Source organism: Typopeltis vanoorti, chromosome 7 (assembly GCF_054136105.1).
Source record: "Typopeltis vanoorti isolate ZY-2024b chromosome 7, IOZ_Tvanoo_1.0, whole genome shotgun sequence".
Classification (NCBI taxonomy): Eukaryota; Metazoa; Arthropoda; class Arachnida; order Uropygi; family Thelyphonidae; genus Typopeltis; species Typopeltis vanoorti.
In genome coordinates this window covers 116,420,017-116,446,156 of record NC_143555.1, presented here as the reverse complement: position 1 = coordinate 116,446,156, position 26,140 = coordinate 116,420,017, and the positions used below count along the sequence as shown (strand labels likewise).

General features: G+C 35.4%; 1 protein-coding gene across 5 annotated transcripts in view; it reads left to right on the top strand.

Moving 5' to 3' along the window:
• The window catches only part of LOC150104990 (uncharacterized), a 231,805-nt gene that overhangs the window by 56,569 nt on the left and 149,096 nt on the right, over positions 1–26,140 (top strand). For 4 of the 5 annotated variants that reach the window (XM_090395446.1, XM_090395450.1, XM_090395449.1 and 1 more), the window contains exon 2: positions 7,751–11,311. In XM_090395446.1, the coding sequence (XP_090251572.1) occupies positions 7,792–11,311 (3,520 nt within the window). In that variant the 5' untranslated portion in view covers positions 7,751–7,791. Of the gene's footprint in view, positions 1–2,897; positions 3,149–7,750; positions 11,312–26,140 lie in introns of those variants that run through there. The other variant, XM_090395448.1, reaches the window with a different exon arrangement.

Below are 26,140 nucleotides of genomic sequence, written 5' to 3'. Positions count from 1 at the left end.
GCAGCCCGGAAATCAGCCTACATCCCACCTATTGCTAAATCAAAAATAAAATAAGATTTACCATCACATTACCCGTCTATCTATTGCTTTTATTTATTTATTTATGTCTAATTACGGAGAAATCTATTAGCAGTCATCTTCTGATGTAGGCTAGTTCTGAGGTTCCCGTTAGTGTAGAACACTAACGGAGAACTTCTAACCTAGTCGAATGGCGTCTTGCTTATGTGACCTTCTTTAAACACATGCCATTGAAAAGTTTAGAAAAACTCAAGTAATCTTGAACGACTATAGTTCACTTTGATATCTGTACTTAATATGCTCGAGTAACTATTAAGTTCCCATCGTATGGTCTTGTCTTCAAAATTTTGCAAGTGAGCTGCGAATTTTTCTCTTATATGTAGAAAGTTTTTTTACCTTGGGTATAATATATGTTAAAGATACCAAGTTATTTTAAATATAAACCTGTTTTTTTTTACTCCATTTCCCAAGTAAGCAAACAGACAAGTCAGTCACGTTTGCACCTGCAAGTGTTGCCAGTCTAGCTGACCCTGCACGTAGTGCAAGTCCAAGGCAACTCGTGGTAAAGGTAGAATAAGCTCTGATCACTATTCTTAATATTTACCCTTAATGCAAAGCACATCTCCTGGAGGAGATGTATGATGCTATGTATTAAATTAAAGGCAGGGCCCACTCCCCAGACCGGTTTCAACCTTTATTGAGACCTGGTGTCAGTGGGAGCCAGGCTAAGAAATACTAAGTTTTAAGTAATACAAAGCTTATAAATATTTTACCAACACAAGTTACCATAAGGTGCTTTGACCTTATTAAATAAAAATCTCAGGATGAGAGATAGATGTAGAAAGTTTTTTACCTTGGGTATAATATTTGTTAAAGATATCTATCTCTCATCCTGAGATTTTTATTTAATAATGTTAAAGCACCTTATGGTAACTTGTGTTGGTAAAATATTTATAAGCTCTGTATTACTTAAAACTTAGTATTTCTTAGCCTGGCTCCCACTGACACCAGGTCTCAATAAAGGTCGAAACCGGTCTGGGTAGTGGCCCTTGCCTTTAATTTAATACATAGCATCATACATCTCCTCCAGGAGATGTGCTTTGCATTAAGGGTAAATATTAAGAATAGTGATCAGAGCTTATTCTACCTTTACCACGAGTTGCCTTGGACTTGCACTACGTGCAGGGTCAGCTAGACTTGCAACACTTGCAGGTGCAAACTTGACTGACTTGTCTGTTTGCTTACTTGGGAAATGAAGTAAAAAATCAGGTTTACATTTAAAATATCTTTAACACACACACACACACACACATATATATATATCATGGATATTTATCTTCATACTTAGCAAGTTATGCTTGAGAACTGAAAACTTCGTTCTTTCATAATGCAGTCAACAGAAGGTTGGTGACATACAGAAGGAAAGGCGTATGTCACCAACCTTTTGTTGACTGCATTATTTTTGACAAATCTTACGCTGAACCCTCCTGAATATATACTTCTACAACCTTAAATTCTAATGATCTTGGTAATTAGTGAAATTAAACAAAAAAAAATTGGTCAGCATTCTGCAATGAACGACTATCATAGGTCTGGGAGGAAAATGCTCACCTAGCCTGTAGTCAAGGAACGTAAGCGTCTGTTGACAAACATTAACCCCAACTTTCTGCTCTTTTTTTTTTTTGGGTGACAACTCTCATTGAAAATCTTTCTGCAGGCTAGCAAATGCTTTGTCTGGTGATGACTCATCAAACGATTGCTACCTAATAATTCCTACTAAGGAATTTCAATTGACTGCCATTCAAAACAACCTTCAATGACGTGTCTGGAGACAATGCAGAAACATAAGGACTGTTGTCAATTTTTTAGTTTTGTTGCCGCCTGCTAAGATTCCTTTCGACACGCCTCACGGTCTGCCTCGAAGTCACCCCCCCCCCATCTTTCCTCTCAAATTATTGTAAATTCACCATGTCTTTAACGACCCTCCCCTTTTCATCCTATAAATAATCAATTAACTATCAGGCGAGGAGTTAAGCCTCGCCTGTTCAAGTCTATAGCCTACGCCCTCCCCGTAATTAATACCGAAGTTGGGCCAGTGACCTAATTGTCCCTTTACATTCATTACGTTTATATTATTCGCTACACGTAACGAGGCAAATTGGCTGTCAGCCCTGTTCTAGCAATCGCTTTCAAATTATTCACTATTAGATGTAGGAAAATTCATCTACAGTAGCTTTTTTTTTTTTTTGTGACTTCTTATTACCATAAGAATATGCAGCAAAAATTATCCATAGTGACAATTAGATATGTAATTAGATAGCAGTAATTAATTTTCAGAAGTTATTTTACTCCAGACGCTGGAAAGTGTTCGGTACTCGACTTAGGCATGCTAAAAATAGAAAATAAAAATCGCCTCATTAAAAAAAAGAAGAAGTTCTTAGCCATCTTTTGACGTCGCATGGCGCCACTTGCACTACTGATAATAGATAAGGTTCTGTTTTACTCGTGAAATATACGACATTGACCTTTTGCTTCAAATAAATACGATGTGATTTGAAACTGCTTAAATGTGCATAACAAACATTTTAAACCAAATGCTAACTTTTGTTTTATGTTTTTATGTGTTTGGTGCAGTTGCATAAGTAATAACAGATAAATGAATTAACTTTACCGCAGTTAAAAAAAAGTAGAGGAATTCCGATAATGTTAAAGGAAGGGAACTATATCACACCAAAATCCAATTTGTCGCCTGCGGGTTTGAAAGCGAACATGTAGGCATGTATCAGAACTCCATGTCAGCCAGTTAGTGTTACAAACTAGTAAGCATTCTAGTTTTTATTTAAGTATAGTTTCCGCCGATTTATGGACCGGTGAAAGAAACCTTCTGTATACAAACATAAATATCGGAAGAAGAATACAATCATTGTAGGGAGAAAGTTTTTTTCTTTCTCTTTTATTTCTTTTTCTTCTTGTTTGCTGAAGCAGCGATTAGCAGTTGAACGTGACCCCATTCCGACGGCCACACGAGCTTTGCGTGCCTCGTCTGGATTTTAGTGCTCCTGCCACGAAAACGTGTATGTCGCCGATGAAAACAGTAGAATTTCTACCGTAATTTATTGTTTTTGGCTATGTGAGTAAGCTAGTTTTGCATATTTTCAACATTTGTATTTATTTATTTTTGCTATAAGTATTAACCTTTCATTATAATCAAATTATATCGTTAAATATTTATTTTATCACACAATGCAGTATCTGAGAAACGAAAATATTGTTTTCCAGTCTTTCCTAGTTTTATAACTAGTAAGGAAGCAATATTTCAACAATGATGTCATTATGTATAAATACATAATAACTGCACCATGATAAATGTACACATAGTAACAGATTACATAACTGATTTCGTTCATTTTCTTTTTCTTGCTTTCTTTCGATCTATGCTTTTCGTTGTTTCTTTCTAAAAACACGCCATTATTATCTCTCTCGTTTAATGTAAACAATAATAATTTACAAAAAACATCATGACGCAGGGCATAGGTAAAGCTATATAAATTTTTATATAAATAAAACAAACACTTGAAAACTGAACACTTTTATTATTATTATTATTATTATTATTATTATTATTATTATTATTATTTTGTTTACTTTGTCTTGATATTTTAATTTTTTTGTACTTTAAAATATAGTTTTGTTTCAATATCTCTGTTATTATATATCAATTCAATTTGTTCGAAAATGACAAGTTAGCAAAGAAAAAGAAAAAGTGAGAGAATTGTATTTTTTTTTTTTTAACTGCTGACATAATGAAATTAAAATATGCATTTTGGTTTCATGCACATTCTATTTAAATAGCATGCGCAGTTCTGCTATTGCAATTGAGTCATATTATGCAAATCATTACGCCTTTCTGTTGTAATATTTTTATTTTAACAGGTACTATTTTTCAAAAATTTTGATTAATACTAGTATCTCTTCAAGATTGGTTGTACAACTTATTTCTTTGATTCCACTTTTAGTTATGATTATTCGTTTTTTTTTTTTTTTTTTTTGCCAAGTTACGTTTCCAATGTTTATTTTCTGTGTATAGACTTTCAGTGAAAGCCTATACATAGTTTGTGAAAGCTAAGAATTAAATCGCAAATGATACTTAAATGCATTAACACAATCCATGTTTTTTTTTTTTTTAAATAATCGGAATAGAACTTTAAACTATTTTTAAAATTTAAAACTCCGCTATTTAATATGACGATTAATTTTTAAAAATTAATTTTTATCTCAAAAGTTAGTTTCTATTACCTCTATCTTTGATGACCTATAATTAAAAAAATAAAAATTAGTTGTTTTAAATCAAGTGTATTTTTAATTATGCACTGTACAGTACTTTTTTCGCATGAAAAAGAAAAAAAAATTCATGTCCCTCCCCCCCAAAAAAACAGGGTATAACACTGGAAGTATATACAAATGTTTCTAAATTATCTTCCCCATTGCAAAATCTAATAATTAATAGACCTCCGCGGCCTCCTCGAATACTTTTAGGGTTAAGTGAAGAACTAACATGGACACTAATATGTTTGGGGTCACTATTGATGACGGGTGATTTAGGTAAATAGATTGACAATGGGAAGCAATTAAATATCGATTTAGTATACTGTGTGACCTTTTAAATCAAATACTAACGAAATTCAGTAAGAAAATCATAAAGGTACAAAATACAACAATCCGTGTCATGTTATCTTAATTAAGCTGTTTGGTTAGTATTAAATGTAGCGATGGAAAAGATCCATTGATACATTTGTAGAAATTATAGAAAGTACATATGTACTTCTTCGAGTTCTGTGCAGATTTAGACAAGTTAAACCAGATCTAAGAAATCTGAATTTCGTAACAAATTTTCATGATGTCCGAAAGTACGGAACAGCGAACAAATTAAATTTTGTTTTGAAATTAGCAAAACGCCTAGTGGAACTATATAAGAGTTACTCAGAATAGCAAATTCGTGTACGTCATAATTGCTGGCGAGGTCTATGGGAAGAGGGCAACAAATACGAAATGCCTGGTGCGATGGTGGAAGGGAGGGGGGGAAGCAGCTTTGCGGCAATCGTGCCCATTCCCAAGATATCGTGAATGCAGCTTTACCACTTGGGAAAACACCGACTCTCTACAGCAAATTCCATGAAGTAAGGGCCAGAGGAAAGCCACCATTTAATGAGAACCTCGATTTCAAACATAATTTAATTTAATGCTAATATTTTATTTTTGGAATAATTTTTATAATTAATGCAGATATTACTTCAGATTGTGTTTAGAGTTAGTGATTAATGCTATGCTTTTAATTATCAAACCACTCAAAAATTCACTTCTATTTATAATGTTTAGATTACATTTGAAGAGAACAATCTGTTGAAATGCAATCCCAGCATTCAACATAAATAAAACAGATTCTAAATTAGGATGTTACGTACAGCAAAAGGAAACGTGATCTACACATACAATGAACGTTGTTTTACAGGCGGGAGATTGGAACGAACGATATGAGCTTTGTTAGCAACAGCATTTCAAGAGTGTTCCTTTATTAAGGTGGGAAAATTCTGACCTGACGTTGATTGTTATGTCTGTGTTTCATCTTAATAAATGAGCTCTCTCTTCTGGCTTTGTAAATATAAACCGTTTTTAGGTTGTCATAATCGACTTGTACTACTTATTATTCATTAAGGTTAAATATAATTATTAATAAACAGTGGTATCTTGTTTTCACAACACATGTTTAAGCGGTTTGGTTTCGAATTTAATGAGAACTATTCCTAAAGCATTTTATCAATTGGCAGTCAGTTGTATTTGCTAGAACGAAAATTCTTTACTTTTTTATCAGTTAAAACATCCCGCCTCCGGTATAAAAACTGTACACAGCTGACGAACTCAGTTTTAGCGTTCTGGATGAAATCAGAACGCAAGTCTTTTTAACTAAAGGTAGTCGTGATTGTAACTGTAGTTTAACCCTGCGGAGGTCGCGCTGATCTGACAAATACATGCAAATCGTTTAATATAAATATTCTTACACATATTCAGTGTATAGCTTGGAGGTCATGACTAGCTGCGCTTGCTACGAGTGATATTCCGCACTGTTTTTTTGCTGTCAGTTTGGTTTAACACGTGTTATGTAAAGGTTTGTGATATTTGACAGTAAATTGTATCTGAGAGATACCGCGAACTCCGATGTCAGTATAGTATTGGTTTAGTTTTTTTTCGTTTCTTTGTTTCTTTGTTCAATAATTTCTAGACTGTAACTGAAAATAAATAAACCGTCATGTTTGCAGTGTTTTTTTTTATCACATTTTAGCACATACTAGTAATGAATGTATCTCTCAGATACACGTGACCTACGCTGCAATTTTTTCGACCGCGACCTCCGCAGGATTTCTATGATTTCTTCTGTATACTGTTAACGATTTTTTTAAAAAAAATGTTTTTTTTTTGAAAGAGGAAAGTCAGAATTCTCCTCCCCCCCCCCCCTTTTATATATCTCTCTGTATAGAGGCTAAAGAAATTTTATGAAGTAATATCACTTCGCCACACTATGTAAATCAAAGTCCATATTATTATTGAGATGTATATATCCGAAGAATCAGAGGAGTAACGCAACAAATGTGTAAAGACGTACCTGAGAATTGTTTACGTACTCAGACACTTCAAAATTGTTTACGTAGCGAGAAATAGATAGATAAAGAACATAAGTAAAATATACTGCTTGTGGCGGAAAATATTTTCTCTAACTTGCGATGCTGCCAGACTAATCTTGTTGGCCACTGCTCTCCAGAAAACTAATGGAATATACTAAGCGATGTCTGTACAGGTTTGATTCGTCATATTGTATCGATCGTTTCTGTGTAATATATGCAATATGAAAAGGAAAAAGATCACATACAGAAGTCATGTGATTTCCGGAAATGGGGGAAAAAAGTAACAGCAACATATATCTAAAATAGTTATTATATAACTCACAACATATGATGGAATAACAGTGAGTTCAATAATCGTTTGCAATCGACTTTTGGCAATCAGATCATAAAAACTCGAACTTCCCAACGTCTTCAACAAACCGTGACTTATTGTTTAAATAACATATCTGAATAAATTCATTTTTTTACTTTACTGTGTGCATGTTGTCAATCCTCTCCAATGAAGTCACATCACATGATCATTGGTTCATGTTACTGCCGCATCGTAGAGTCTAATGGAGAAAATTATACTTGTTGAAGGATGGAATATACCCATTTATTATGCCATTATTTAGCGAATTCATGGCCTTTTAATTTATTTATTTCAGGATTCGAGCATTTGTATTCATGGCGTTTTCTATAATCTGTTTTAGATGAATGGAAAAGGATATCTTCCACTTGGAACAGCATTTCTACTTATTCAAACAAAAATCCATTGAGAATGTGGTAGCATTCTTTGAAAAATTATATGATATGATAAATTTTTCGAAATTCATGAAAAGAGTGAGGATTATTTTAGCATTAAAAGGGGAAGATCTAATATGATCCTATAGTGACGTATAGGATGTTAATAGTTTTCATTATCAGTTTGCAAGATTATTCTTTACAATCATAATACTAATAAAATAAAGTGAAATATATATTAGCACTTTTATTCTTTTCTTGATGACAATTAAAAATTGTTTTCCTATCATGGAAGGAGATATATTTTGTATAATTTTTTTTTTCTTTTGTAGGAAGGGCAAAAAGTTAATCTCTCGCTACCAGACTTTGGAGGATGGAAAAATTTCCGAGTAAAAGTAGCAATGTTGGTGGTACACTTTTAGAATCAAGCAGTCATCGAATACCTACGTATGCCAAACCAGGAGGTGAAGGTTTAGATTATCGGGCAATTCTTGCGGTTCTTGAGGAACAAGAAGAGAGATTGAAGAAAAGAGGAAGTATCCGGGACAGGGAAGGTGGAAAATCAAATACGTACTTATGTTTTCCTCTTCTATCAAGCAACAGACGATGCAAAGAAACTTCGCTTAGTTCAGATACTTCGTGTTCTTCTTTAGAATTTCACCGACCTAAAAATAGAAGAGTGGAAGCAAGAGGATGCCAACGAAAAGAAGCTCTTGAAAAACTATTAAGAAAATCGGAACTTTCTGATTATAAAAACGACAACATGACGAAAACAAAGTCAAAGTTGTTGAATTACCACGAATCTGGAAAAAACACGGAAGGAAGTAGTTGGGAAAGATTGGGGAATAGTACCGGATGGTCGTCGAAAAGTTCCAGCGAAAGTCTCAATAAGAAAGAACGCCTTTCGGCAGTAAAAGCCAAAGTCGAAGCCGAAAGGGAGAAATATGCATCGAGCTCCTCTGAAGACGAAAAAGCAGCATATTTTTCCCATCAAAATGCTGCCAAAATGGCCCATAAGGATGGCAAATCTAGATCTGCTCGTAGCGGACGCTATTTCAGAAGAAAATCTCAAGAAGAATTAGCGACCAAAGGTCTGTTGAACGAACAAACCGATGTCAATAGTAGTAGTGTATACACTGATTTCACTCGAAAACCACCACTAGTCAAAAGAAGTAGTGACAAGCTCTATGATGAGTCATTATGGAAAGACAAACCTTGTTTAAGTAAATACGTAGTTCCTGGAGATGATCCCTATTCCTCGTTTTATAAAAGTCTGGAGTCACTATTGGACAACAATAATGACCACCAGCGATCATGGAAAAACTGCCATAAAGATTGTACGAAAGAACCACCACAGCCTGTACACAGTGATTCGTATGCTATTATTTCTACACCTTTACTATTACCCTCTTTGAAAACAATTCCCTTAGTCCCCAGGGCAAAATTAGAAACAAAACCAGTTGGAAGAAAATACAACATGCTCACAGTGGCAACTGCAACGCCTTCAGCCACTGAAACAAAATTTGAATCAATCCTCTATCCCAGGCCATCTGCCAGAGACTCTGGAATTAGTTCAATGGCCTCAGCCTCAAGCATGGCTCGGGCACCAACGCCACCACCACGTAGTCTTCATTCAAAAAATGCCGTGAATGAAACTTTCCAACAACTCAAAGAACGTTACGCTTCAATAAATAGAATTCCAAACACGGAACTACGATATCTTAATAAAAGACACAATAGACTAGATGAAAACAAAACTTTAAATCAAAATCAAGAAAGAAGAACAGGAGGAGTTACATATCAAAAACTTCTTGTCGGAGGTGACAACGTTACTCTTACAAAAGAAAAGAAAGACCAAGGAAGTATTTCTGATACCTCTCAAGATACCGTGGGAAACCGATCCCGTTCAAGGCAAAGAAGTAAAGAAAAATGTTCTGGTAGGGAACGAGAAATCACACAACTTTTAAAAATGCCTTTCAGATCAAGGTCTCCTGTATTTGACCATAAAACAGATCATCTGAATAATCGTATTTGTGAACCTTACAAATTATTGAACGTTGAAATTAACCCGGGAGAAACTTTCTTCAGTGATTCTCAAATTGGGACTGAAAAACAATTTTCTGCTTGTCATTATAATGACAGACAAAATAATGTCGATAGCCAGAAACCAGCATTCCAGAAACGTATTGTTGACGAGACAATAAAAACTGATCAAAATAATTTTGCACTTCATAGTTCAAAGAAAGGGAATGATTTCTATGAACTTGGAATGTCTTCTTCATGGACTCCAAATGATTTTCAGAAAACTCCTAAAACATCGTTACTTCTGAGTGGACATATAAAATCATTAAATCAAATAGCTTGTCAGGATGATTTTTGTATTGCGGACACAGATTCCAAAAAGTTAACTAACCGTAATTATAGTTCCTCCAATAATTCTGGTAATGTGGCCCCTTATTCGACAAAAGCCTTTAACCTCTTGTCATCCGTGAAAGGTTATGATAGCTATAGTCAATGTTATAAGCATCTTGACGAACCACCAACTCTTGAACCACAGCAAAAAAGCTTGGAAAATGCTATGGCCGAACTCGAGACGGTCTATCTTAGTCTAAAATTAAGCGACGAAGAAAATTCCCAAAAGGCAAATAGTACCGAGCACCTAGAGAAAGAAACAGTTAACTCAACGAATTTGTTTTCAAACGATAAAAATTTGATTCAAAAACATTCCACTAAGCAATTATTTGGTCATTCTTCAAAGAAAAGCGTGAAATCGGAAGACATTCACTCTGCTATCGATAGCTTAATTGCACTTAGTAAAGAACTACAAAGACCTCCGTTGTTAAAAGAATCAATCGTTAATGATACTTCGCCAACAAAGTCGAATTCCAAAGTCCATTTTATAAACTCAAGAAATATGGCAGATCGCCTTCTGAAGGATTTACCTGAGAAGAGTCATGAAGTAAACAAAAGTGCATTCTCAAATGAACCATACAAAAAAGAAAATGAAATAAAACAAGATATGTCGAACCAACTAAGAACATCAAATTCTGAAGAAAACGTTTCTCTTTTAGATAGTAAGAATGATCAAAAATTACATGTGATAGATACGCATAATAGTGATAAAGAAAACACACCTAATCAAGTTCTTAATGTGGAAGATAATCATAAAAATGGTGATCCGAGATTACAACTTTCAAACTGTAAAAAGAAGAAAGCTGTTCGATCAAATTCTGCTAGTCTTTTGCATATTGTTCATTCAAACGATCGAAGTAACTTGCAAGCGAATATTTGCAAAGCTCAAAGCGTGGAAAACATTAACGTATTATTGCAAAGTGTAAATACCACAAATAAACAGAATTCTGTGAATAAAAATACTTCTGTAAGTTCCTTAGGGAGTGGCAATCCAAATACATCGAAACCAGATTCGGACAAGCAGACTTTGAAAGTGTCGAATACGCAAAATGTAAAAGATAAGGAAATTATCACTACGGACTGTTTGGAGTCTTACAAAACACACGAAATATGTAGGGATCAACCGCCGAAAGAGAATAAAGAAATATGGCAAGTTCGAGTAGCAATGAATTCTGGTTCACCCAAAACGAAACCTACAACTCAAAATTCCACTTTACAATTACACACGACCGTCTTCCGTTCTCGGTCATCTCCGTTGCCTCGTCATCAAAAGTTCCTACCTGATTCAGAATGCCCTACTGGCACCAAATCGGACCCAGAAAACAAACTAAAAGGAGGTCATCCGTATGAAAACCATTTGGACGAATTATTATGGTCTTTGGACAGAGAAACTCGAGCTATAACCAGTCTATCGCCATCTACTGAAGATACTGAACATCATTCGTCAAAGACACTTTGCTCACAGACAAGAAATTTGGAAGGTGAGATGCATGGATTGAATGTGAAAGTGTAATTAATGACGTCTGTGATTTTTCCTTTCCCCCATTGTTCTTAACACGTCCACGTGACTGCATGTGACTATTGTAATTGAGAAGAAACTGTAATGTGCGTGACTTCTCACTGCATACTGTGTTCTTACTGTCATATTAACAAGAAAAAGCAAACAGGTTTTTTGTTGGCTGTACTAAACAATTAAACTCCTTTTTTGTATAAATAACTAATGAGAGTTTTGAGTCTATATTGTTCATTAGATAATTGCATGACGGCTCCATAAACAAATGTCTCCAAATACAGCAATTAATCTTGTACGCTTTCTTTCTGGTTAATTCGTATATTTTCACACGAGAGTCGATACGAAGGTAATGCCTCATATTTTTTTTTCTCAGAATATATAATTAATTTTGTATACACATTTTTCAGACAGTTGTGAATTTCCATCGGACTCATCTTCTGCACTAAGGAATTCAATTATCACTTTCCTTTTATCGTACATACACCTGTAATAGCTGCCATTTTGAACTACTTTGGTGCTGCGCTCATGTGACAGATCACAGCGCCACGCACTTGGATAGAACTAAAAGACTACTACAATTCACTTAGTGACGTGTAAATTTCCTTTTTTAATAAATCTTTCTGCCGCTCTCAAATCGAGAGTGGAAAATAATAGAAGGCATTTACAGTCGTATCTCTTCGTACATTCTGTGCATGCATGCATGCATGCAATTAGAGAATTATTCCTATTCTTTTGTTTTGTCATGAAACATGAAATATTTATCGTTTGTCAGAAACTAGAATTTTCGCCGATAAGATATTACTTTTCTTTATGCTCCACTACACTGAAGAGCTACTTGCAGTTTGATAATAGCTTCTTTGACTGCTGCGTATCTTATAAATATGCATCAGTCAAATGTGTAAACAAGTAAATAAAAAAAAATGACGATCTCGTTAAAAAAATAGCGTACATTCCCAGTATGTACCTTTACCTAACAGTTTACATATTGTAACTGAATTTGTTGCTTTTCTAAAGACAATTTCAGTCGGTGTCAATGAAGACTTAGATAAATATTACTGTATGGATCGTTGACATTTATTTCATCAATTGCCTGTAAATAAGCAATTTATGACAAATGTCAATGTCAAGGATATCATGAAGTGCATAACAACAATATGTATAGGCAAATAACTGTTGAATTGTGCAACATAATTCGTTCAAGGAGCTCGTTGAAGCTGAGCATAGACTCGTGTAGTTTATTATAATGCAATAAATATAAATAATTGACTATATATATATTCAAGATAATTTATTGCGAAATGAAATAACTAATTTGTATTGATTAAAGAAAGGAATTCTCAATAGAATTATATTAAAACGGCATAACTATTTTTTTTATTAAAAAAAATAATAAATATGGACAGAAATCGGACACACATAAATACACGCAAATGATATCTCCACAAGTTGGCATCTCTGTCGACCTTGCCACAGGTTCAAACCGTAATGAAATCATTACGGTTTGAACTCCCTTCTGTGATTTTGGAATCACCTGCAATCATTTTATATGGCATCTCAACACGCATAAGATTTTCAATTGACTGTTTTGAAAATGCGCAATAGGTACACTGCCCTAAAAGTTTTTCTTTGGGTAGGATTAACTGGTAATCATAAATTATGTTTATGCATCTCAGATTTATCCATGAATCTTTAAAGTTGTTCTGCGTATGGAGGTTTCTTTGAAAATAAATGCATGCTTCCAATGTTTTTTTTTTTCCCCCACTCTATACATATTTCGAATTTCAACACAACTTGAAAATTCTTTAGCCTTGTTTGAGCACCATGCCCCTCCACCATGTTTTTACTCTTTATATTATGATGGATGGTTTTTTTTTTTTTGTATTGCCAATTAGCATTTCTACTAGGCGTATCGGGCTAATTATTATTATTATTATTATTCCTGATACCTCCAAGGAGTCCGAAGACTCATCGCGGGAGGACACCTACAACTGTCCAACCACTACACAGAACCTATACTACGAATCAACGCCATCTACCACCCACCTCCACCAACAACTAGTATTTTTTGTCTGTAAATTGCGTGTGTTCTGAAGGGCCGATTTGTCTGTATGCGGGATGAAAAACCCGAGTTTCCGGGAGAAAAAACCCTGCTACCTCCGTATGAGATCAGTTAACTCACCTTCGATTGAAATCGTCCAGATAAAGATTCCTCTCGTCGCGACGAGTATCGAACTTAGGCCTATTCCAATCGAACGGCGCAATGTACCGTCGTTCTTCCAATTGCGCTACGGAAGCGCTAAAATAAAAAATCAGACGATCTCTAGGCCACTCATTCGTGGGCGAAAGACCGTCTAAATCTCCGCGTTGGTTCCACTCAGTGAAACTCGACCACCGAGCAGAACCGCTCATTCCGAAGAAAATAATTCACCGACAAGAACCCCTCAGCGGGCCGTGCCGGAGAACACTTTCCCCCGAGACTCAAATTTCTCCCTTAAGGCGAACTCTCGAACCCTAAGAGAGCGAACTCTCGAAACTCAGCAGGATAACAGCAACAGCCGAACCTCAGTTAAACTTCATTGGTTCAGCATTGCCGTCCATTACCCTCCAAGGGTATTGGATTGAATGAATCAATCACCACATCTCCAATTAAAACTGTATTTCACCATAAAGTAGTGCTTATATATGATTGGGTATGTTCTCTTGGCAGATTTATTCGTACCCGGGATGAAAAACATGGAAAACCTCGCTACCACCGTATGAGATTGGCTAACTCACCTTCAATTGAAAAAAAAGTTCATATTCCTCTCGTTTTTAAAATATGATATATATATATATACACACACATACAGTACATAGAAGTGGCCATAATAATTAAATTTCCCCTATTAAGAGCCTTATTATATAGCTCGATCTAACAACCGGAATGTCACTAAATTTGGTAGGGAGACTAATCAAGACATGGGAAGGAGGACTGCGCGAAAGGAAAAAAAATATATACAGGGTGTTCGGGATAAATTTGACATATTTATAATTAATTATATTTTTCCGTAAGTCACATGTATTAACACACACTTCTCTTCATTTAAAAGTTTGGACCCTTTTTCATTCATATACAAGATGTCAGAAAGGATGGATAGCTGGAACCCACCTGAATCATGGAAGAGAATAACTTGTATCATGATGATTCGTGCCCGCCATCAAAATAAGGATATTACGACTGCTGCCCAATGCTCCCTGAATACAGTAAAAACAATCAGGCATGAACTAGAGACTTGCAATGGTGACTACGAGGATGTAGCAAGAAGAAAGATCCCTAGCAGACGATCTGATTGCGTTCGTACAGCAGAATTCCTCGCAAATCTGCAGGAACAGGTGTTGAAGAACCCTGGCATTGGAATTCGGGCTTTGTTCGTGGAGTTGCTAACTGTAGTCAAGCCCTGGATAACAAGGGTAGCCAATGGTAGGCCGTATGTATGGCAGCAGGATTCGGCCCCTTGCCACACCTCTGGGAAAAGTCAAAAATGGTTGTCTGAAATTTCTACGACTTCACCAGTCCAAATGTTTGGCCTCCAAACTCCCCAGACCTTAACCCCATGGATTATTTTGTATGGGGCGCAGTTGAAAAAGACACCAATCGCACTTCCAGTAATACAAAAGCCCAGTTAATGGATAAAATTAAAACAGTTTTTGCGGCCCTTCCCAGGGAGACTGTAGCATCAGCTTGTTCGAGGTTCCGAAGCAGAATTGAAGCTGTGATCGATGCTAATGGTGGTTATTTTGAGTAAATCTTGTTGATAGTATTGTAATTAACTCTGCCTGTAATGTTTTTTTGTCAATTCATTAAATTTAATAGATACAAAGAAGATTTTCTTTTTCCTTACGAAACTGTCAAATTTATCCCGAACACCCTGTATATATATTATTAGCCTATCTGCCCAGCATAACTTCTTGACTTGAATCGTATCGAGTGCATATAGGATATTTTATACCGGCTCACTTATATGGAAGGTGACTAGCTTGATAAGGGTAGTAAAAATGCAGTATGAGCAGTTAGCTAAAGCGGCCAAAAAAAATCCTAAGGAGTTTTTTCGATATGTCGCCAGTAGAAGAAAGAATGATTATGGTAGGATGGGATTGATTGGTGAAAACGGAGGAATGATAACCGCTGTGGAGGATATAGTTGAGATATTTAGTGAGCAATTTCTAAAGGTATTTCATTCTTGTGAATGTGGCATCATGCAGAACTTGAAAGTAGTGGGAAAGGAGGAGGAGGAGGAGGAGGAACTGTTAGTAAGTAAACAGGAGGTATATGAGGAATTGAATAAACTTGATGTAAATAAGGCTGTGGGACTTGATGCTATTTCACCACGTGTCTTGAGGGAATGTGCCAGAGTTAACAACAGCTTTTGTATATCTTTTCAACATGAGTCTCTCACTGGGTCAAGTTCCAAAAGAGTGGAAAGAGGGTAAAATTGTTCCAATTCATAAGGGAGGTGATAAGAGTAAGGCTTTGAATTATAGACCAGTCTGTGTGTCTGGAGTTGTGGTCAGGGTATTAGAGAAGTTAGTTAGGAATAAGATTCAGAATTGGGTTGACAACAGAAAAAATACTCTTTGGCGGCCAGCATGGATTTACTAAAGGAAGATCGTGCTTTAGCAACCTGCTTACTTTTTATAATAAAGTGACAAATGCGTTGGCAATTAAATTAGATTGGTTCACTTGATTGGAGATTGGTTGTCTGATAGGTATCAGCGAGTTGTCTATGGAGGAGCGATATCCCAGAAGAGGAAAGTTACTAGTGGTGTACCTCAAGGGTCTGTTTTGGGTCCATTGCTGTTTAATTTGTATGTAAATGATATCTGGAGAGGTCTGTATGGTGATGTGCAGTTGTTTGCAGATGATGCAAAGTTGGGCAGAGCTATCAGGAGTAGTGTGGATGCTGTAGCTTTGCAAGAGGACTTGAATACACTGTCTGAATGGGTAAATAAGTGGGGATGTCAATTCAATGTTTCAAAGTGTAAAGTTTTGAAATTTGGGAAGCAGAGATGGGATGTAAAGTACACAATCGGTGCGAATATCTTGGAAGAGGTAGAGGAAATGAGAGATCTGGGAATGATTGTAGACAAGGACCTAAAATTTCGGGGACATGTTACTAAAGTGAAGACAACACAGCGGATAATGGGAATGATGCGGAGGACATTGACTTGTGGAAGTAAGGATGTGTATGGTTCCTTTGTATAAGGCTTTGATCAGGCCACATATGGATTACTGTGCACAGATCTGGTCACCTGGTTTTCAAAAAGATGAAATTGCGTTGGAAAAAGTTCAGAGGCGATTGACTAAGGTGACTAAGACTAAGAGTATGAAATCAGATTGACAAAATGCAATTTGCAGAAATTGGTGGATAGAAGGAGGAGGAGGGGGTATGATTGAGACATATAAGCTGTTAAGTGGTTATTACCAGATTAACGTCGGGGAGGTTTTGCACAGAATGGGTGAGGATAGCAGGAGAACAAGAGGTTATTCCGGGAGTGTGGTGTGTGCAGAGACAGGGAATATATTTAAGGCACAGTATGATAAACCGTGTGCATAACAGTGGACCTCCCACGATGAGTCTTTGACTCCATGGAGGTTTTATAATAATAATAATAATAATAAGGCAGCAGAAGCAGTCCCCTTCCAATCTCTCGCATCTGAGATAATTATTGTTAGAAAAGTGGTTTGAAATCCATCTTGGAAGAGCGCGACCAGTTCTTCATGCCTGTAGATGTAGCGTTTAAACTCTGTGGCAATCTAGATATATCTAAACTAACAAAAGGCTGCGAACCACAGAACTCATTATTTTACTGTAAATTAGCGTTTCTAAAACTGCGGTTATAAAAAAAAATATTATTTTATCTTTAATTAAATTTATAAATTTATAACCCTGTTTTAACCTGAAAAATAATTATTATTTTAGTAAAATATTACCTGCAAACACGATTTTTTTCTGTTTATTACACACACACAGACACTTCTCAAACGTTCTTTGAGAACTTTTAAGAAATGTGTACAATTTTATACACTTTTCAAAAATGTATAATATTTTATTCAGCATTGTAATCGTTCTTTTAGATTGTTTTAGGATAACAAAAACTGGCACTGTACCAAGTTCCTTTTTTTGGGAAAAAAGGCCTATACATAGTGTTGGCTTGTTTTATTTAATGCGGCAGTAAATGTGTTTTTTAATTGGTTAATAATATGATTCATCTGATTTCCTTTCCTGTTTTGCACACTACGTTAAAGGAAATATTCCCAATTGATTTAATTTGGGTGTAACGATTACAAGATTGAGTTTCCGTTTAATACAGAAAATAGGCAAATCTCTGAAGCATGAATTCTTATTGGTATAACTATTTTACTTAAATATAATTAATGCCACTATTTCTCAACAAAGCGACGACCTCTAGCAGTAATAATAGCAACCAAACGTTTGGCGAGTGCTTAAGACAGCAGAAATTTCTTATTTCGATGTGCAGGTATGTCATTAAGAAATATATTTCTAGTTTATTTTGTTTTGTCTTGAAATTTTATGTAGATGCATGAAAACGTTTAAAAAAACGACAAAAATAAATAAGGAATGAATTTATTTTAGGCTAATTTCGATACCAAGATTATTTAAATTTGAAAAGCGAAAGCACATGAATTTTAATTCGTGATGAAGCATATTCTATTTCTTCTTAAGGACAAGTAGCAGTTCTAACAGTAACAATAATTATTAAATTGATGCTTAATTATTAATATTGAATGAGTAATTCTCAAACTTAGTACCAACATTAAACATTCATTAAGAACATTGAATTTAGATATATAAAAGAGTAATTATGACTAGTATAATAACAAAACAAATATTGATTATCGTCAATTTTAAGTCATAATATTATTGTATTATTATTATTATTATTAACCTTGCATTTCCAATCATCATGAGTTGCCTACCATTATTCGCGCAATGTCTGTATTACTTCTTAAAATGCACACAGACATATATATATAAATACGAGTATATAAATGTTTTATGACGTTGATTATTTGGTGATTCAACTTACACGTCGTCAACTCATGAAGTAAGCGGACCTACTATTGCAACATCATCGCCACCACATAGGTGGGAAGTGTCGCAGTATTCCAAAACTATGTTTTCTATTTTTAGAGGTACTTCTGATTAGAAATGCATCATAAGTTATGGCGTAATCTGAAATAAAAAATAAAACAAGGAAGCGGAAAAAAAAAGCTATAAATACAGACACATTTTGTTTTTAAAATTTCCATCTAAATTTATTTGTTATTATTTTTTTCTTGAAATCACTTTAAATTAGCTTTTTTTTTATTTATTTATTTATTTATTTATTTTTTTATTTTTTAGAATTAGTAATTTGCTAATTACGTGCACAGTTAGCGTGTTCTCCCTCTGTGAGTTCTAGGACTTTGTGGAGGTGCATTGTAATAATGATGACAATGATGATAATAATAATAAATTTTGTTTAATAAATTTATTTATATTTATAATTTCATAGTTATATACAATATCATCCCTGCTAAGATTTAGAGATGATTTTTATCGGAGTTATCAAGCAAGTTTTATTCTTGCATTCTACAACTTACGTATCGTAAGTTGTAGAATAACTTATGAAAGGCAAATATTATTGTGATCACGATTCTAAACCGTATTCTCAAAGCTATTTGGGTAACTTTTAGATACTGTAGTAATCAGTTTACAATTTATTATCACTCTATCATCTCACGTGATATAATTTTCAGTGTCTCATTTATTTATAATTTCTATAATAAAGAGTAGGATATTTTAAAGGTCTTTTTAGGTAGATCGTTCGCTGGTTGTTCACTGGAAGTCATTTAGCATTGAAGATATTTGTAATATTTGTAAGATATAAGTAATATTGAGAAAGGCCTTTCTTCACTTCCAGAGACAACAGCAAATGAGATAAGATTTAAAAGTACAATCATCCTCTCTAGAATCTGTAGCTTATTATTGTGGCCATACGTTGCTGTAGTCGCTGGAAATGTATTGCCTGGTTTGTAGACGAACGACGTGAGTTAATTAATACTCGTGTCGCACCGTATTTTTATTTTGCATTACCGTAGTATTCAGGTTTAATTTGTAACGGAATATTTAAAATCTTCTGTATCCTGTTGCTTAGGTTATCCCGTTGTTGCTCTGAATGGTTTTATATTTTAGATTTGCATTAATGTTATGAATGAAGGGTCTGGTATTGGTGATCAGTAGATTTCAATCATCAGAATGAAATATTTTTAGTTGTAATTATGTTTTCTCCTTTCTTCTGTTATTGATTAGCTCGTTTATTCCTTGTCATGTTTTCTTAAATCTCCCTTCACTACATGGAAATAGGTGTTGTAATAAAATCGTTTTGTTTAACTACGCTTAATACTAAATTTAATACTCTTTTATAATCATCCCATAATATTCGCTTCATATTTAATGCTCATAAAGTAATGATCAGTTTAGAATCCAGTTTTCTTTCTCCAAATAGCAAACTAGTTATTCCGAGATTATTTCATCCTACTTCGTCAGTTATTTCTTGTTTTATGTAGTAAAAAAAAAAAAAAAAAAAAAAAAAAAAAAAACCTCATAAATAAGTAATATTGAAAAAAATATAAAATAAGTATATGCAATTTTGAAACATATATATAAGAAAAGTTTTGAAATATATATTATTCCAGTACTTAGTTCACTTTATTTTTTATGAGATGTTTTTAAGAGATAGAAAATTTCATACCTATAAGTCTGTTAAGCTTGTGTGAACTGCGAAATCAGAAGAAAAAATGCTTTATTTGTAATGATGTAGAAACCCTACAAAAACTACTGATCTCACTCGATGTACAAGGAGCCTTCGATGCTGCGTGGTGGCCAGCAATAATCAATCCATTAATAGATTTAAAATGCCCGAAAAACTTACTCTACCTTACAAAAAATTATTTTTCAGACAGAAGAGCAACTATGAAATTAAAAACCATAACTGTAACGAAAAAAAGTCGAACGAGGCTGTCCGCAAGGTTCCTGCTGTGGGCCAGGTTTCTAGAACATCCAGTACGACTCGCTATTAAGACTTTCTTTCACTACTGAAACAAAAGTCATAGCTTTCGCCGATGATGAGATGATAATGATTCGGTGACGCGACGACTTACAATGAGAAGCAACGGCCAACGAAGACCTCTTTAAAATTGCAGAGTGGGCACGCGAGAAGAAAGTTACCTTCAATAGCACCAAGTCTAAAGTGCTCCACATCTCACGCAAAATATCAAAGCAACCTTGTTAAAGATACCAAGTAATTTTATAACCTTGGTTTTAATCCTTTTTCCCCAAGTAAGCAAACAGATAAGTTTGCGCCTGAACATAGTTCAAGTCTCATGGTAGTGCCAGACCAACGCAACTCTTGGTGGTGCAACACCAAGGCAACTCGTGGTAAAGGTGGTGCAAGCTCCGATCCTTGGTATTTCCTATAATGTAAAACACATCTCCTAGGAGATGTATGATGTTATACATTATGGGTGCGAGTCACTACCCAGACCGGTTTCAACCTTTTTCGAGGTCTCATCAGTGAGTAGGCAGACCCTGAAATGCCAAGGTTTTAGTAATACAGAGCTTATCAATTTTACCTATGCAAGTTGCCACAAGGTGCTTTGACCTTATTAAGTAAGAATCTCTGGATAATAGAAAGATGTTGCAAACTTGCCACATCAAAACAACCTGTTACAATCTTCTTAAACGGAGAAGTTCTCGATATAGCCTGTGAGCTAAAATACCTAGCTAAGTCAGCAAGGATTAAGTGGGGATTAGGCCAACGAGCGCTGAAAACAATATATTCCGGAGCTATACTACCACTGATATCTTATGCTGCACCTGCCTGGAAACATACACTAAAATCAAAGATTTGATTGTATAAAGAAACCTGTGGAGAATTCATGACTAAATAAACACACGTAAAACCACAGTAATAGGTTTTTAAATACGTAAATATTTCGACCTAAGTGTCTTAAGACATCGTCAGTACAGTTGAGAACAATACTAGGAATAACATACAGATAGGGTGCATGAATACAATTGAATCCAAATGCGTGCAGCAGCGCTTTCTAGCGTAAAAAATAAATATAAAAAAAAAAAATTAAAAAAAAAATAAAAAAATACATTAGATTATTTAGATTACATTAAAATTAAAATTGAATTATTTTACACAATTTTGTATGACAATTTCCCATACTTTAGGAATGGCAAGGACATCATTGCGATTTAGATTGGGTCTGTGAAGTAGGGCTTCAGCACTTTCTTTATATAAACGTTCATGTTTGTATGAAGATCTGTGTAGAAGTTTGGTCTTTTCCCAGTGGATCCTATGGTTTGGGTTTTCAACTCCGTGTTGGGAGAGGCCGGATTTCTGCGGCTTGATGAGACGGATGTGGTCTTGATGTTCAGAGATGCGTTTAAGAACAGATCTGCCTGTCTGCCCATAGTACGACCCTTTACAGGAGCATGGTACCTCGTACACGTCAGGTAGTAACAGAGGTGGGAGTTTGTCTTTAAGCGAAGGTAACAAGTTGTAGATCTGGTTGATGGGTTTGTAGGTCGCAGCAAGATTGCATTTTTCATAATTTTTGAAAGTCGCTCTGAGATGCCTTTGACATACGGTATGGGAATCCTATGGGCTTGTTCTTGTCTAGGTTGATATGTGGAGAAGTGGCTGATGATTTTTTGAGTAGTGTTAGGATTGTATCCATTTAGAATGGCCGTGTTTTTGATTATTTCCAATTCTTGTTTTAGAGATTCCTTAGAGGAGCAAAATCTGTGTGCTCTGGTTACCAGTGATTTGAAGATGTCAAATTTTTGAGAAGGATGATGAACAGAAGAGTTGTGGATGTAGCGACCTGAAAAGGTCGACTTGCGATAGACAGAAGTGGAGATGGAACCATCTTCTTTTCGTATTTTAAGTATTAAAAAAAACCTATTACTGTGGTTTTACGTGTGTTTATTTAGTCAAAAATCGAAGATAAACCTACAAAAACTAAATAGAGTTCAACGCCTTATAGCCATACGTATAATTAAAAGACACAGAACAATATCTTTCGAGGCAGCTTGTGTTTTCGCAGCTCTAACTCCCTGAAAATACAAGAATTATCTATTATATATGACATCACTTCCAGAAGACAATGAAAGTTACAACATCGATCCAAATTGCTACGAACGTCCGCTTCACTACAGTAGGTGGCCTCACTCAGTAAAGATAACATACATTAAGGAGAAGGAAAGCTCTGAAAGCGACGATTTCCAAATATACACTGACAGAAGCAAAACCGAAGGGAACATCGGTTGTTCTTTCATTGCATACAACAGACAGTCCATTATACAAGAACGCTGCTGTAGGCTGTATCCTCTCTGTTCCAACAACCAAGCAGAACAACTTGCTATAGTCCAGTCACTTACATATCTCCGGGAATTAGAACTCAACACCTCTCATCAAAAGACAGCAACAATTTACAGTAATAGTAAAAGCACTATAGACGGCATAAAAAACCAAAACAGCCATATAGCATTAATAGAACAGACAAGTAATCTGGTTCGGAATCTCACTCTAGAGGGATGGGAAATCAATTTCTGCTTGGTGAACGCGCATACTGGGATAACAGGAAACGAGAGAGCGGATTAGTTGGCTAAAGAAGCAGCTAGAAACAAGTTACCAAAAGTACTCGAAATCTTCTATAAAAACACTTGTAGAAGAGAAAAGCCTAGACATGTGGGAAGAAGAAGAATAGAAAACATCAAAACACGGATAAGCAACAAAAGAATTCTTGCCAAGCATCAGAAGCTGACTACTTTACGGCTGAAAAAACACGCCATTTCTCCAGATTTAACCACGCTACTAACGGGACATGGAAAACTAAGACCCTACTTACACAGGTTCCATATCCTAGGATCACCATCATGCATTTGTGGACCACACCTTCAACAGACTGTTGACCACATACTTTACGACTGTCAGCTATTGGACTCCATCCGGATGCCCCTATTACAACACGTCATCACTTTTGGAGACAAGTGGCCAGTGTCAAAACAGACTTATTGAAAATTAAATTTACCAATAAGATCAACTTCCAGTCCTTGTAATCTAACATAATTACTTATATTGTGTGAATCATATATATATATATATATGAAAATTGATAGAAAAATATAAATGTTAATCAGTACTTGTAAGCTACATGTAATATAAGCATTGTATGGTAGGGTTAAAACACACACACACACACACACACACACACACACACACACACACACACACACACACACACACACACACACACACACACACACACACACACACACACACACACACACACACACACACACACACACACACACACACACACACACACACACAGAGAGAGAGAGAGAGAGAGAGAGGGGGAGGGGGGGGGGAGAAAGAGAGAGAGAGAGAGAGAGATTTCTCTAATTATAGTCCCAGAAACAGATGAAGAAGTGACTTCTTCTTATTCATATGTTCGAAGCTTCCATTGATTCAAAATTTTAGCAGAAAAGCCCCATCACGTGGTCCTAAATCGTAACAGCTGTATATGAAGTCTGAAATAGTATGAGTTTTACTGTGGTAAGTTTTTTTTCAGTTGAAGAGTTAAAAATCCGAGTGTTTGGGAGAAAATACCCTACTTGTCTGTACCGAAGATTGACTAACTAGAAAACTGGCTGAAGAAAGTTTTAGAAAAAGTTCCCTTAGCCAGTCAGAAGAATCGAACCTATAACTGGCTTTCTTTTCACGGCCTAGCGCTATGAATGAAACTCTATTTCCCCAGGAACCTAAATTTTATTTCTTTATTCTAAAAAAATTAATTCATTCTAATTTAAAATAAATATATAGCTTTATTTGTTATTTATCTAAAAATTCACGCTTTTTTTGTTCGCATTTCTTTAGGGAAAGACAGTCTCTTTCCCCTCCCCCCTCCCCGATTCACTTTGTATTCTGGTCAGACTTCGTACTCTTTCTTTTCCTCTCCCTTTTTTGTTTCGAAGACAACTAAGCTGAAAACATCGTCAAAATAAAAATCCCTTTAATAACAAATTCATTTCTATAATTAGCTTCGAGTTCAGTGTATTGGGAAAAAAAAAAAAAACCTATGCATTTTTTTAAGCGCGACGATTTTTTTGGCTGAGACTTTTCGAGACCATTATCCGTTATGGAAATATCAAGGGAGTTAAAGATGGGGGGAGCGGGGGGGGGAGGTAGAAAGCTGGTCAAGGGTTCTCCTAACATAGCGTTTTTAATCAACTGCTCTTCCTCAACAAGCAGATACCCTAATTAGCCTTTAAGTCTGTAAAAAGATTAACTAAGAATAAACTGACATTAATTTCAGTAATTAATAATCTTTTAATAAAATTTCAACCATAGATTTACTCGGTGTTTCTTTTTCATCAAATACAAACTTGGCATTATAACACTCCTATGACATGAAAGGAAGAGTACGCAAATGTTGATGTCGATGTCAAGTTGGCGAACTCTGGATAATAAATTAAGTGCGCTGCTAGATAACTTATCTTGGAAGTGACGCACCTAAATATTAATCTTCGCTACATGACAGCAAGTAATTTGATGCTTAGTTACAAATTTTGTACCTGTAGGCGAATGCGTAGCTAAGGTTCCTTTGCAAGAAAAGTCAATAGGAGTTTTGATTCTCGGGGTAAAGCGCTTGCGAGTGTTCATTTCCTGTTTCTATTATAATTTAGTAGTTTGAAATTGAATCTTGTTTTATCTGTTTCATCATTTTCGCTAAAATCGTAACGAAAGAGGAAGATTCAGAATGTTGTATGAAAGCATATTAGTTGAATGAGACAATGAAAATAAGAAGCAGTAAATAGTGAATATAGTGACTATTGGAAAGTACTGAGGCCCCCTCGTTGTAGGTGGACAAATCTGTGAATATATTCGACAATTTTACTTTGAATCCTTCAATACCATGATAATGTCCACGATCTTCAGATTAACAGAGGAGAGGTCATTATAGGTTCGATTACGCTGGAAGATTAAGTCTCCTCCGGTATTATTTGATCGTTGGGGTTGGTCAGCACGTTTCCTGTTCCCCAAAATTGGGGTTTTGATTCCCTCCAACTCAGTAAAATTCACCGCAGAACACCCACATTATTTCACAGTAATATCGGTGTAAGATTGACTAAGATATGATGTTAGTTATCTGTGGAATCCTCGGGTACTTTTTGTCTATGCTCCTTCGGAGAGATCGCACGAATCATCCAGCAAATGACGGTACACATCGAATTCTAACCGATTTCCAAAAGTAACGGCTAGAAAGTGCTGCCTACTTCCACTGTGGAATAAAAAGACTAAAAATGAGAGCGAGAGAGAGAATATCACTCCTGCGCATACATCTACTAGCATATTAAAAAGTATAAAATGAAAAATCACTCCTTGATTTCTAAATCAGATTGGAAGTTTCCTAATTGTGAGGATTCTGCTTGTGGACTTATCAGAGCACTAGTGTGCCAATTTTTTTTAAAAAATTTAAAAAAAAATCAATATCTCATTACTTAAGTAATGAGATATTAATTAAAAAATTTTTTTTTTTACAGGACAGCCCTTGGAATAAACGCAACAGAGGTGTTTATAGTATTGACTGCTAGAATGTGTTGTAATCGCAGATGCAACTTTCGAGTTGGGTGGCGCAGTGGTTTTCGTGTGATAACCGTTGAAGTGAGAACGTGTG